This window comes from Ranitomeya variabilis, chromosome 1, assembly GCF_051348905.1.
Source record: "Ranitomeya variabilis isolate aRanVar5 chromosome 1, aRanVar5.hap1, whole genome shotgun sequence".
NCBI classification, from domain to species: domain Eukaryota; kingdom Metazoa; phylum Chordata; class Amphibia; order Anura; family Dendrobatidae; genus Ranitomeya; species Ranitomeya variabilis.
The window spans coordinates 243128758-243142263 of record NC_135232.1 but is presented as its reverse complement, the minus strand read 5'-3'; the positions used below and the strand labels follow the sequence as shown (position 1 = coordinate 243142263).

The following is a 13506-nucleotide window of genomic DNA, read 5'->3' as shown; positions in this document are numbered from 1 at the left end:
ATACTCATGATTTTCTAACATGAACTCTTTAAAATAAAATATGCAAATGATTTAAATTGCTGTAAATTGCACTGACTGATCTTGTATTTTGGCCATTATGTTTATATAGGAAATCTTTCTAATTGGCTGCTTGCTCTAATATTGACATCCCGGTGGTGTAAGTTACTTTGAATAAAACTGTGCTTGCAAACCCTCGTCGTCTCTTACATGCTCATTATAGCTTTTATTAGCTTATTGCGTTTCTAAAACCCATTAATGTCAAGAAAGCCAATGTGTTTATGTATAATTGTGACCTAATTTAATGACCAAACCATCACCTAGTGCATTCAGAGACTCATTACTCAGGACTTCTAATCTCGACCACTGGATTGGTCAACATTTGTTTAAAGTGGTTTCTACAGAATTAATTAATACATTAGAAACACAGCTTGACTCCTCGGCTGACAAATGATGGTTGAACCACATCGCAGCCACTTCTACAGCCGTATTATCCCTTTATGGACGAGGTGAGCTGTGAAAGACAATAGAAGGAGCGATTTTATTTAAGCCGCTAGGAAATCCATTCGAAAGCTGAGCCTACCCTCTATTGTAAACCATGTTGTGCCGCTCACACAGAGATGTGTTTTCGAGGGGAAAAAAATTTTAAAGGATTATCCTCAAGCAAAATATTTCACAGCCTGACAGTAATTGCATTCCTTGTTTCATTTTTTTTCTCTTTCCGAGCAATTGATCTTAAAAAGAGGAAATGAAGTGTTGCTGTCTGTTTAATTAATTAACCTTTTATTGCCAGTTACAAATTGTCTGCAACTTCTAGAAAACAAAATGAGTCGATTGATGAATTATTAAGTCGGGGACCAGACTTCTCTATTTGCTGTGGTATAGAATTTTTATGACATTTATTTAATAATAAATGCTTTTAAAATAGCGTTGGTTATGTATGTTTCATTGGGTCTGCTGCAGCATAAACTTTTTAGAGACGTTTTGGTGCCTCCAGCTTTCCTAACCCCAGCCAGTATCCCTGGAGAAAGCTGTTTCTCTATATTTACAGGGTGTAGAATTGCTGTTGTTAAAGGTCTGAACAGACTCCTGATAAATGTAGGACCTCTGTAATTTTTCTTTGTCTGAACAGACCTCTAGTCTCTTCTATGATGTTAAAGGAGTTGTCCCTTTTCAGAAAATCTTGCCCCTTGGGCGCAGCACTTTACTCACCGTTCTCTTTCTAGTGATGAGACTCTGCGGCTACTCCGGTGTCCAATGTTAGTGACTCGCTGACATCACATCTACAGAGCCGCAGTCAATCAGTGAACTCAATGGCTCTGCTTGTGTAGACATGACACCCCCATTCAGTGTGGCTGAGCTCACTGATTGATATCAGCACTGCAGTCAATCATAAACCCCTGCACAAGAGCAGAGACTCAGGACTGGAACCAGGGACAATCACATTCAATATGACTTAGGAACTTAAACACTCTAACAAATAGCAGTGGCTCCTGTTGACTGCTCTATATAGTTATCTCTCTCTCAACATAAGCCTGCAGCTGTTGTGTTATCCCACAATTATTGTGTAATACTTAGTGGCAGTGTGATATATGTGAGCTGTATTTTAACTATGTTGTACATCTGTTGTATTTGTTTTTAACATGAAATATAGGTTTTTATATGGGTTTTCTTATGAGGTCTGTCACACCTGTCTAACTCACCTTCATCCTCACATGATTGGTTGCAAGGTATTTGTATTTATCATTAAGAATGCTGAGCACAAAATGCATATGTCTGTGAGGGCCTACTGACCCTGATTGTGCAAATTTTAATTGCTCATTTTTGAGAAAACATTTTTTTTATACACTCAATCCTTTTGACACGAGACAAGTTTAATAATTGATTGCATATCATACTGTATCCAGCAACTGTATATGCAGACATGCCCAATCATAACTTTTCTTAAATTTTATTGAAATTGTGTTGCATTGCATGAAACTAAAATTATACTATTTGTCACCAACCAATGAAAACATGTTTATACTAAAGAGCATCTGTCAACAGATTCCACAATATGAAATGCATACATTATTAAAAAAGCTGCTACAGAAAATTGAGTTAAATTCCTTATAAAACCCCTAAGCTGTTCGTTTCCGGTCTGTGTCACTCCATTGCAGATATATTCATATTTGTTGATGGCGCAGAATATAAAATCTTTACTTGCACTCCAAGTCTACAGTACTCTGGTGGGGTGCGCTTACACCCCTCCCTCCCAGATACTGCCAATCACAACTCTGCAGCATCTGAGACGCCTAGATCAGCTACTGAGCTGTGATTGGCAGCATCTGGAAGGGAGGAGTCAAAGCTCACACTCTAAACAAAGGCTCTGAAGAAACGCCCAGTTGGACTGCAAGTAGAGATTTCACATACTACACTCCAAAAGCAACAAATGTGAATATCTCTGCAATAGTGGGACATAGAGCAAAATGACAACATCAGGTGAGCTCAGGCATATTTACAAGGTATTGAACTCAACTTTTTTGAACAAGTGACAGGTTTACTTTAAGAAATATGTTAAACTTAAAGGGAACCTGTCACCCCCAAAATCGAAGGTGAGCTAAGCCCACCGGCATCAGGGGCTTATCTACCGCATTCTGTAATGCTGTAGATAAGCCCCTGATGTATCCTGAAAGATGAGAAAAAGAGGTTAAATTATACTCACCTGGGCAGGCAGTCCGATCCGATGGGCGTCGCGGTCCGGGACCTCCCATCTTCTTACGATGACATCCTCTTCTTGTCTTCATGCTGCGGCTCCTGTTGAGGGCAGAGCAAAGTACTGCAGTGCGCAGGCGCCGGGCCTCTCTGACCTTTCCCTGCGGAGCCGCAGTGTGAAGACAAGAAGAGGACGTCATAGTAAGAAGATGGGAGGCCCCGGACCGGACCGCGACGCCCATCGGACCGGACCTCAGTGGGACAGCCCCTGGGTGAGTATAATCTAACCTCTTTTTTCTCATCTTTCGGGATACATCGGGGGTTTATCTACAGCATTACAGAATGCTGTAGATAAGTCCCTGATGCCGGTGGGCTTAGCTTACCTTCGATTTTGGGGGTGACAGGTTCCCTTTAATGAGACTGGTGTACTAAATTAGACAGCCATTCTGATGTGGATTTTCAAATTGTTCCCAAAAGCCTGATATTAAAGGAGCAAATTAAGTACACCCGCCTCATCAGGATTGAGATTGCCATTTCATAATGTATGTCGTTTGTATTGTGAAACCTGGTACCAGATCCACGTTAAACGTATATGTTTTTCTAACTTGGAAGCCAACAGATGGCTGACAGATGGCATCTGTTCCAGACATCTAGTAAAAAAAATACATTAAACATATACATATATTTTTTATCATGGAAGTATAAGAGGGATGGATGTTGATATACTTTTTTCTTGTTTGTTTGAAATCTTGTCCCATATATTGCCGGGTTTAGAGGCAAGTCAAAGGGAATCTCACATTATTTGGATAATGCTAATTACTTGCAGATATGGGGTTGATCAACAGGTAATTATCATTAGAAAAGTGCACTGCCACAATACTGAAAGTGTGGCCCCCAGGAGAAAAAATACTTTATTCCTCCCAGGAGCTCAGTGCTGGGTGTAAGCACACACCAGTACATGACTGACAGCCAGTAACTCCAAAGAGCAATAAAAGTATTCCCAGGTTCCGCGCTTTCAGTACCGCCGTCCGACACCTTTCTAACACTATATACCTTAAGATTAACCCTATATTTGATGTGACAAGTTCCCTTTAAGAAAGGACACATCTGTACTTGTGGGGTCTGAAGACGTTGAGCTGCTCTTACAGAAAACCCCTACGTGACATTCTTATCTCGTAATAATCTATTTGGGTAAAGGTTATTCTTGTTAGTAAAACAATTTAGACAGAAAAGGTAATTAATAACTCCTTTCCAATGTTGTTTTTAATAATATGCCCACGTCGGACTCCCTCCTTTTGATGTGGGTTTTGGCGCTGAGTCCACATCTTTCCCGGCACATGTCAGCTGTTTTGAACAGCTGACATGTGCCTCTAACAGCCGCAGGTTTTTCTGGCAGCAGCATTTAACTCGCGCCTCCGGGAAGCGTACCGGAAATCCTGCCCATCGGTGACCCCGTCATGTGATCGTGTTTCACTGATGTGTTGGCATGATAACCAGAGGTCTCCAGCAGATCTCTATGGTTGACATAGCCAGATTGCTATGAGCCCGGTTGTCGGCGCTCATAGCAAGGGAGTATTTCTGCTATGTACAGGCGATCTGATCAGAGCCGATCAGACAATTGCAGCTTTTAGGCCATGTGCACACATTCAGTATTTTTCGCGTTTTTTTGCTATAAAAACATGATAAAAACGCGAAAAAACGCTAACATATGCCTCCCATTATTTTCAGTGTATTCCGCATTTTTTGTGCAAATGTAGCCTTTTTTTCCACGAAAAAATCGCATCGCGGAAAAAAAAGCAACATGTTCATTAAAATGCGGAATTGCAGGGGATTCCGCACACCTAGGAGTGCATTGATCTGCTTACTTCCCGCACGGGGCTGTGCACACCATGCGGGAAGTAAGCAGATTATGTGCGGTTGGTACCCAGGGTGGAGGAGAGGAGACTCTCCTCCACGGACTGGGCACCATATAATTGGTAAAAAAAAAAGAATTAAAATAAAAAATAGTCATATACTCACCTTCGATGTCTTCCCGCCTCACCGCTGCATGCTGCCGCTTCGGTTTCTATAGCTGGTGTGCGGTGAAGGACCTGCGATGACGTCGCGGTCTTGTGATTGGTAGAGACCGGTCATGTGACCGCTCACGTGACCGCGACGTCATGGAAGGTCCTGAACCACACCGGCATCTATAGGAACGGACGCCTGCAGGTGAGTATAACCATTTTTTTAATTTTTTTTATTATTTTTAAACATTCTATCTTTTACTATAGATGCTGCATAGGCAGCATCTATAGTAAAAAGATGGTCACACTTGTCAAACGCTATGTTTGACAAGTGTGACCAACCTGTCAGTCAGTTTTCCAAGCGATGCTACAGATCGCTTGGAAAACTTTAGCATTCTGCAAGCTAATTACGCTTGCAGAATGCTAAAAAAACGCGAAAAAAAACGGAAAAAAAAAATGCAGATTTCTTGCAGAAAATTTCCGGTTTTCTTCAGGAAATTTCTGCAAGAAATCCGGACGTGTGCACATACCCTTAGTCTCCCATGGAGACTATTGAAGCATGCAAAAAGTAAAAAAAAAGTTTTAAAAAATATCACCCCCCTTTCGCCCCATTCAAAATAAAACAATTAAAAAATATACAATATACACATATTTGGTATCGCTGCGTTCAAAATCGCCAGAACTCTCAATATAAAAACAGAATTAACCTAATCGCTAAACGACGTAACGAGAAAAAAAGTCAAAACCCCAGAATTAGGTTTTTTTGTTTGCCGCTACATTGCAATAAACTGCAATAACGGGCAATCAAAATATCGTATCTACACCAACATGGTATCAATAAGAACATCAGCTTGGTACGCAAAAAAAAAAAAAGCCCTCACTCAGCCCCAAATCACGAAAATTGGAAACACTACAGATCTTGGAAAATGGTGCTTTTTTAATTTACCAAAGTTTGGAGTTTTTTTTCACCACTTAAATAAAAAAGAACCTACACATATTTGGTGTATATGAACTCATAATGACAGGTCAGTTTTAGCATTTAGTGAACATGGTTAAAAACAACAACAACTGTGGAATTGCATTTTTCTTCAATTTCACCGCACTTGGAATTTTTTTCCTGTGTTTCCTGTACATGATATATTAAAACCAGGGGTTATGGGGTTTAAGGGGTTAATTCAATATTCTGATATCTGCCAGGTCTTTTGCACGATCGACAGGTATCATATATATGACGTTACAAGACACGCTTATCTTCGATTAGAGCCAGGAAACCACTATAACTATGTAATCACCTATTTCCAGACAGTGGACAACTTATTCCTGGTGCTTGGTTACTTGGAGCAGATAGCCAACCTACATAGTAGCATATCAGGCAAAAACTGTTTGTGCAATTGAATTTATTGCTGAGTAATGAGTATGTTGAATTGTACATCTAAATGAGATATCCGGATCCATCTCGGTTCTATCAGAAGTGACATATGAAGAAAGACATTTTTTTAGTTATTTTAGCTATTAATTAACATATACACTGCTGATTGTCTGGATATGTTCATGTGTGACCAGTTGGTAGGCAAGAATACAGACTGTTATGATAAATTCTAACCCCATCACTAGGCAACTATAGGTTGTCATCAGTCAGGATTTGGCCTAATAGCTGATATCCAGCATGTCAGTGTGACTTATAGAAGTTCAAAAATAAGGGCTAACACTGTAAATATTGGCTCTTTGCATAAACTTGATGTGTTTTTTAATGAAAATGTAAAAACGTATGAAATGCTAATTGAAACAGTGTCTAGACAAACATCAGATTGCGTTTTCACAGCATTGGGCTAAGAACTAGGTGTCCAGCTACAGGTATTCCATTGATCTTACGCTAACGCCAACAAGGGCTTTCGTGGTGCAGATGACAATGGCAATGAAGGCATTATTCATCTGGGAAAATCTGATCACACTAAGTTTTATCATAGTGTGATCTTACTGGGATACGATTTTCTTGGATGAGGAGAAGATGGAACAAAAATTCTCCATCTTTCCATTCTGCATTGCCGATGTCATCCGAGTGCCGTCAGAATTTTTACACAAACTTATTGACTTGAATGAGCAAGTGCGATCTGAATATCAAATACAAATCAAGCGTGCTGCAATGTCTTCCTTGGGCAGACTCTGTCTGAGGAAATAAATTGCATATGTGCATTGCCCCTGGCCCCATAGAATCACATTGAACTGAAAATCCAATTGTATGCACAAGCCTTAACATCGTTTTGGTTGTTGAACCTGTAGTACAGCCATTTCTCCAAAGTATCCCAGACCACCAAGTTTCATGTTGCTTGTGCTACTGTCAGCAGCCTGCGTGGCCAAAACATCCTACCATGTGCCTTTATCATCTTTAGACTTTTCTCTCATTGAGTACAACTGGGACATCATTGGCCAGCAACAGCAAATAAAGCTGCCAGTAGCTGATCTTGATGATTTTCGAGCCCTTATGCGTTCAGTGTGGCAGAACATTCCTCAGACAACTATTAAAGGGAGCATGTCAAGTCCCCTGTGCACGCAGAACCACCAGCAGTTGTGTCTATATATCTAAATACCCGACCTACTACATTAAACACAAACAGATCTTTAAAAAAAAGTATTTCAAAAGTCGGTTTATGATTTGTATATGATGCCTTTGACTATTCGATGGGGCATTAGTTTCCTCAGACTAGTCGGCCTCCTTAGTATGTTATTATGCCCCTGTGGATGGGATTATATGACTTACAAGTGCCGGCTTCATCGCCAGCGCTTCACAAACCTTGTGCATGTGCATGGCTTCTTCCCCTCACTACATTGAGCCTTTGAAGCAAGGTGTTCATGTCCAGGCTTCAGAGAGGAGCACTGCGCATGATTGGAAGTGCAGAATACATCCGATCATTCGCAGTGGACCTCTCTGAAGCCAGCACACGTACACCCAGCTTCAATGGCTCAATGTAGCGAGGGAAAGAAGCTGCGCACATGCACAAGGTTTTAGAAGCGCTGGAGATGATGCCAGCGCTTGTAAGTCATATAATCCCGCCCACAGGGGCATAATAGCATGCTACGGGGGCCGACCAGTCTGGGGATGCTGAGGCCCCATCAACTAGTCAAAGGAAAAAAATTTTTACAAAAATATTTAATAAAACAATATTGGCTTTTATACTGTTGTGAGTGGTTTAATGAACACTTTGTATTCATGTGTGGGTCATCCACTTCTTTTAAATTGAGTGTTAATGGGGAGACAGATATTGATGTGTCTCTAGTCACCGTGATTATTATTATATTATTTTTGAATATTTGTATGAGGGTATTTACATATGTAGACACAACTGCTAGTGGTTCTGGGGGCACGAGAACCTGACAGGTTCCCTCTAATAACCTCATTGATTGCATGCCAATTCGTATAAACACATCTATTTCTGCACATGGCTCTAATAATACTCAAGGCTGTAAAAATCTAAATATTTTTACAATTTTGTTTTCACTTTTTCATCATTTGCGTATTATTCACATGTCTATCAATTTTTCTAGTCCCATGACTTTTCTCTACTTTGTGTTGAAATTTCAATGTTGAGTGTTATATATAATTTTTTGTTTTTTTTGTGTATGTTTGTAACTAAATTATACACTAGGGAAGACTGAAATATTGAAATTGATTTGCTTATTTCAGGTGAAGTTGGACTATGAGCAACTTCGAGAGACTCTCGCCATAGTTACAAAGGAACGAGATTTGGCTGTGAAGGAGAAATACCAGCTCCAAGCCAAACTGGAGAACCTAGAGCAGGTCCTAAAGGTGAGCTAACAATGTATGTCACAGCTTTATTTGACATTCTTTTCAATCATTAAATATATGAATTAACCTGAAAATGTAAAAAAAAGTTTGTGTGAGATTACAAAAAAGCTGCTTCTTTTTTCCCAGAAACAGCACCACTTTTGTCCACAGGCTGTGTCTGGTATTTTACCCCAACATCTATAAAGTAAATTGTGAGAGTGGAATTGTTTCCTGAGGAAAAAAAAGCAGCCATGTTTTTGCCATTTCTCAAAGACCCTTTAAACATAATGGTAGCACAATGGTTCTATGGTTTTATGGAAAAATATACAGAATGTTTTTAACCCCTAGTGACCGCTAATATGATTCAATACTGACCTGAGATATAAGTGAATAGTAACCCCCGACGGGTAAAATTGTAGCAGCTGTCATTTGTACACTATAGCTAGCAACCTGCTGACAATCAGTCACGATCAGTATTGGCACCGACCATTTAACCCCTTAAATAAGGGGTGGGGAACCTTTTTTCTGCGAAGGGCCATTTAGATATTTATACCATCCTTTGGGGGCGGTACAAACTTTGCCCACAAAGTACATCATGACTCTGTCACTGGTTTCAGGACGTAATCTGTCATTGCATGTCCTTCAGTGTTCAGTAGTGAACACTGCATGTGTGTGCTAACAGCAAGAAGAAAATAATGAGCTGGTTGTAATCAAACTTCACATCCCTGCCCAAGAATGCGGTCCCTGAGAATCTGCTCGAGTCCTGATAAAATGTCTTTGAGGGCCGTAAATGGCCCTGGGGCCTGAGGTTCCCCACCGCTGCCTTAGATGCTGCTGTCAATAGTGACTAAAGCATCTAAATGGTTAACAGAGTGAGACTCCTTCTTTAACCCCATCGGCACCTTAAGATCAGGATTGTGTGGTCCTGATGTTTGCCATGACAATTTACGCCCAACTAAGAGCCTTAGAGTCTGCCAGCTATAGTGACCCGTTCAGATGTTAGCAACCTTTAGGTGGTCAGAATAACATTTTTCTTTCCCATCATGCCACTTTGCATTAATCCCTGAAAAGCACCTGAAGGGTTAATAAACTACATGACAGCAGTTCTGAATGTGCTGCTTTTAAAATGGTATCCCTTTGGGGAAGTTCCAATATATAGGGTCTCAAAACTGAAAAGGTCCCTAAAAAAATAAGTTTTGTAATTTTCCTTGATAAAGTGAAAAAGTACTGCTACATTTTTATAGCTTCTAACATCCTAATAAAATAAAAGAATATATTAGAGATGTGCTAAGGTAAAGCAGACAGGAGGTAAATGTTAGTTAGTGTTAGTAACTATTTTGTGTGATATGACTGGATCACAAGGAACATCATTCAAAGTTTGAAAATTGGTAATTTAGACAAATTGTTTGTCAAATTTCTGATATTTTTATGAATAAACGCAAAACATATTGGCATAAATTTACTATTATCATAAATTATAACGTGTTATGAAAAAAAATCATTGGGATATGTGAAAATATTCCAGAGTTAATGACCATAACAAATAACGTGTTTTTCTTTAGAAGATTGAATGTTACCATTGTTATTATTGATGTTGAAAAATGATGTTTTTCATTTTATGCAATATTTGATTTTTGAGATAAAAGAATAGCACAGTACATAGTAAAGTACACAGAGTGCATAAATAAACACTTCTAATTTAACCCCTTAACGACCGCCGATACACCTTTTAACGGCGGCAGTTAAGGGTACTTAAACCACAGCGCCGTTAATTAATGGCGCTGTTGAAAAAGTGAATAGCGCCCCCCAGAGTCGGATTTTCTCTGGGGTCTTGGTTGCTGGGGGTAGCCGAGACCCCAGAGAACATGATTTGGGGGGTTTTTACCGACCCCCGAGTTGCGATCGCCGGTAATTAACCATTTACCGGTGATCGCAAAAAAAACCCAAAAAACGCGATCTCCCTTTTAATTTTTCTGTCCTCCGATGTGATCGCACATCAGAGGACAGAGAAATGGGGCCCCCGATAGCCCCCCGATACTCACCTGTCTCCCTCGATGCTCCTTGTGGCTCCCGATGGGCGTCGCCATCTTCTTCCTTCCGGCCGGCACCCGAAGGATCTTTGGGGTCTCGGCTGCCGGGGATAGCCGAGACCCCAAAGAACATGATCGGGGTCAGTTCTTACCGACCTCTGTTTTGCGATCGCCGGTAATTAACTGTTTACCTGCGGTCGCAAAAAAAAAAGCGATCGGTCATTCTCTGTCCTCTGATGTGATCGCACATCAGATGACAGAGAAATAGGGGGATTCGGGGACCCTGCTATACTTACTGGTGTCCCTGGGTCCTCCTGCGTCCCCTCCTGCCCGCCGGCTTCTTCCTATGGAAAGAAATTGGCGGGCGCATGCGCAGTGCGCCCGCTCTCTGCTGCCATCTGCCGGCCGGCAGGAGAGAGGAGTTGGGGCTAAAATTAGGGTTAGGGTTGGGGCTAAATTTAGGGTTAGGGTTGGGGCTAAATTTAGGGTTAGGGCTAGGGTTAGGGCTAGGGTTAGGCTTCTTTCACACTTGCGTCAGTACGGGGCCATCACCATGCATCGGCCCGACGTACCGAAGCACGTTGTGAAAATTGTGCACAACGTGGGCAGTGGATGCAGTTTTTCAACGCATCCGCTGCCCAGTCTATGTCCTGGGGAGGAGGGGGCAGAGTTACGGCCACACATGAGCGGAAATGGCGGATGCGACGTACAAAAAAAAGGTTACATTGAACTTTTTCTTCTGACAACGGTCTGCCAAAACACAACGGATCCAGTGCACGACAGATGCGACGTGTGGCCATCCTTCGGCAATACAAGTCTATGGGCAAAAAAGGCATCCTGTGGGCACATTTGCAGGATCCGTTTTTTGTCCAAAACGACGAATGCCACACGACGTAAGTGTGAAAGTATCCTTAGGGCTAGGGTTATGGTTGGGGCTAAAGTTAGGGCTAGGGTTAGGGTTTAAATTAGGGTTAGGGTTGGGGCTAAATTTAAGGTTAGGGTTAGGGCTAAAGTTAGGGTTAGGGCTAGGGTTGGGGCTAAAATTAGGGTTAGGGCTAGGGTTAGGGTTGGGGCTAAAGTTAGGGTTAGGGCTAGGGTTGGGGCTAAAGTTAGGGTTGGAGTTGGGATTAGTGTTTGGATTACGTTTGGTATTGGGGTTAGGGTTGGCATTAGGGTTACGTTTGGGATTAGGGTTAGGTTTGGGATTAGGGTTAAGGTTAGGGTTGGGATTAGGGTTAGGGGTGTATTGGAATTAGGGTTAGGTTTGAGGTTAGGGTTGAGATTAGGATTAGGGGTGTGTTGGATTTAGGGTTTTGATTAGGGTTATGGTTAGGGTTGAGATTAGGGTTGTTTTGGGGTTAGGGTTGTGATTATCGTTAGGGTTGTGATTAGGATTATGGATCATGTTGGGATTATGGTTAGGGGTGTGTTGGGGTTAGGGTTGGAGTTAGAATTGGAGGGTTTCCACTGTTTAGGTACATAAGGGGGTCTCCAAACACGACAGCCAATTTTGCGCTCAAAAAGCCAAATGGTGCTCCCTCCCTTCTGAGCTCTGCCGTGCGCCCAAACAGTGGTTTACCCCCACATATGGGGCATCAGCATAATTGGGATAAATTGGACAACAACTTTTGGGGTCCAATTTCTCCTGTTACCCTTGGGAAAATAAAAACTTGGGGGCTAAAAAATCTTTTTTGTGGAAAAAAGTTTTTTTTTTATTTTCACGACTCTGCATTATAAACTTCTGTGAAGCACTTGGGCACTCAAAATTCTCACCACATATCTAGATAAGTTCCTTGGGGGGTCTAGTTTCCAAAATGGGGTCACTTGTGGGGGGTTCTACTGTTTAGGTACATCAGGGGCTCTGCAAACGCAACATAACGCCCGCAGACCATTCTATCAAAGTCGGCATTCCAAAACAGCGCTCCTTCCCTTCCGAGCTCTGCTGTGCGCCCAAACAGTAGTTTACCCCCACATATGGGGTACCAGTATACTCAGGACAAATTGGACAACAACTTTTGGGGTCCACTTTCTCTTGTTACCCTTGTGAAAATAAAAACTTGGGGGCTAAAAATCTTTTTTGTGGAAAAAAAAATATTTTTTATTTTCACGACTCTGCATTATAAACTTCTGTGAAGCTCTTGGGCATTCAAAGTTCTCACCACATATCTAGACAAGTACCTTGGGGGGTCTAGTTTCCAAAATGGGGTCACTTGTCGGGGGTTTCTACTGTTTAGGCACATCAGGGGCTCTCCAATTGCGACATGGCGTCCGATCTCAATTCCAGCTAATTCTACATTGAAAAAGTAAAACAGCACTCCTTCTCTTCCAAGCTCTGCGGTGCGCCCAAACAGTGGTTTACCCCCACATATGGGGTATAGACGTGTTCAGGAGAAATTGTACAACAACTTCTGTGGTCTAATTTCTCCTGTTACCCTTGTAAAAATAAAAATTTGGGGGCAAAAACATAATTTTTGCAGAAAAAATGTGATTTTTTATTTTCACGGCTCTACGTTATAAACTTCTGTGAAACACCTGGGGGTTTAAAGTGCTCACCACACATCTAGATACCGTAAGTTCCTTAAGGGGTCTAGTTTCCAAAATGGTGTCACTTGCGGGGGATTTCCTCTGTTTAGGCACATCAGGGGCTCTCCAAACGCAACTTTACGTCCGATCTCAATTCCAGCCAATTCTACATTGAAAAAGTAAAACGGTACTCCTTCTCTTCCAAGCTCTGCGGTGCGCCCAAACAGTGGTTTACCCCCATATATGGGGTATTGACGTACTCAGGAGAAATTGGAAAACAACTTCTGTGGTCTAATTTCTCCTGTTACCTTTGTGAAAATAACAATTTTGGGGCAAAAATAATTTTTGTAGAAAAAATGCGATTTTTTTATTTTCACGGCTCTACGTTATAAACTTCTGTGAAACACCTGGGGGTTTAAAGTGCTCACCACACATCTAGATAAGTTGCTTAAGGGGTCTAGTTTCCAAAATGGTG

General features: G+C 41.4%; 1 protein-coding gene across 22 annotated transcripts in view; it reads left to right on the top strand.

Moving 5' to 3' along the window:
- The window catches only part of RIMBP2 (RIMS binding protein 2), an 817544-nt gene that overhangs the window by 509194 nt on the left and 294844 nt on the right, over positions 1 to 13506 (top strand). For 21 of the 22 annotated variants that reach the window (XR_013223594.1, XM_077293289.1, XM_077293285.1 and 18 more), the window contains one exon: positions 8377 to 8499. Coding sequence is in view for 19 of the 22 variants with exons in the window: in XM_077293289.1 (XP_077149404.1) it covers positions 8377 to 8499 (123 nt within the window). In the remaining 3 variants the exon portion in view is untranslated. Of the gene's footprint in view, positions 1 to 8376; positions 8513 to 13506 lie in introns of those variants that run through there. The other variant, XM_077293303.1, reaches the window with a different exon arrangement.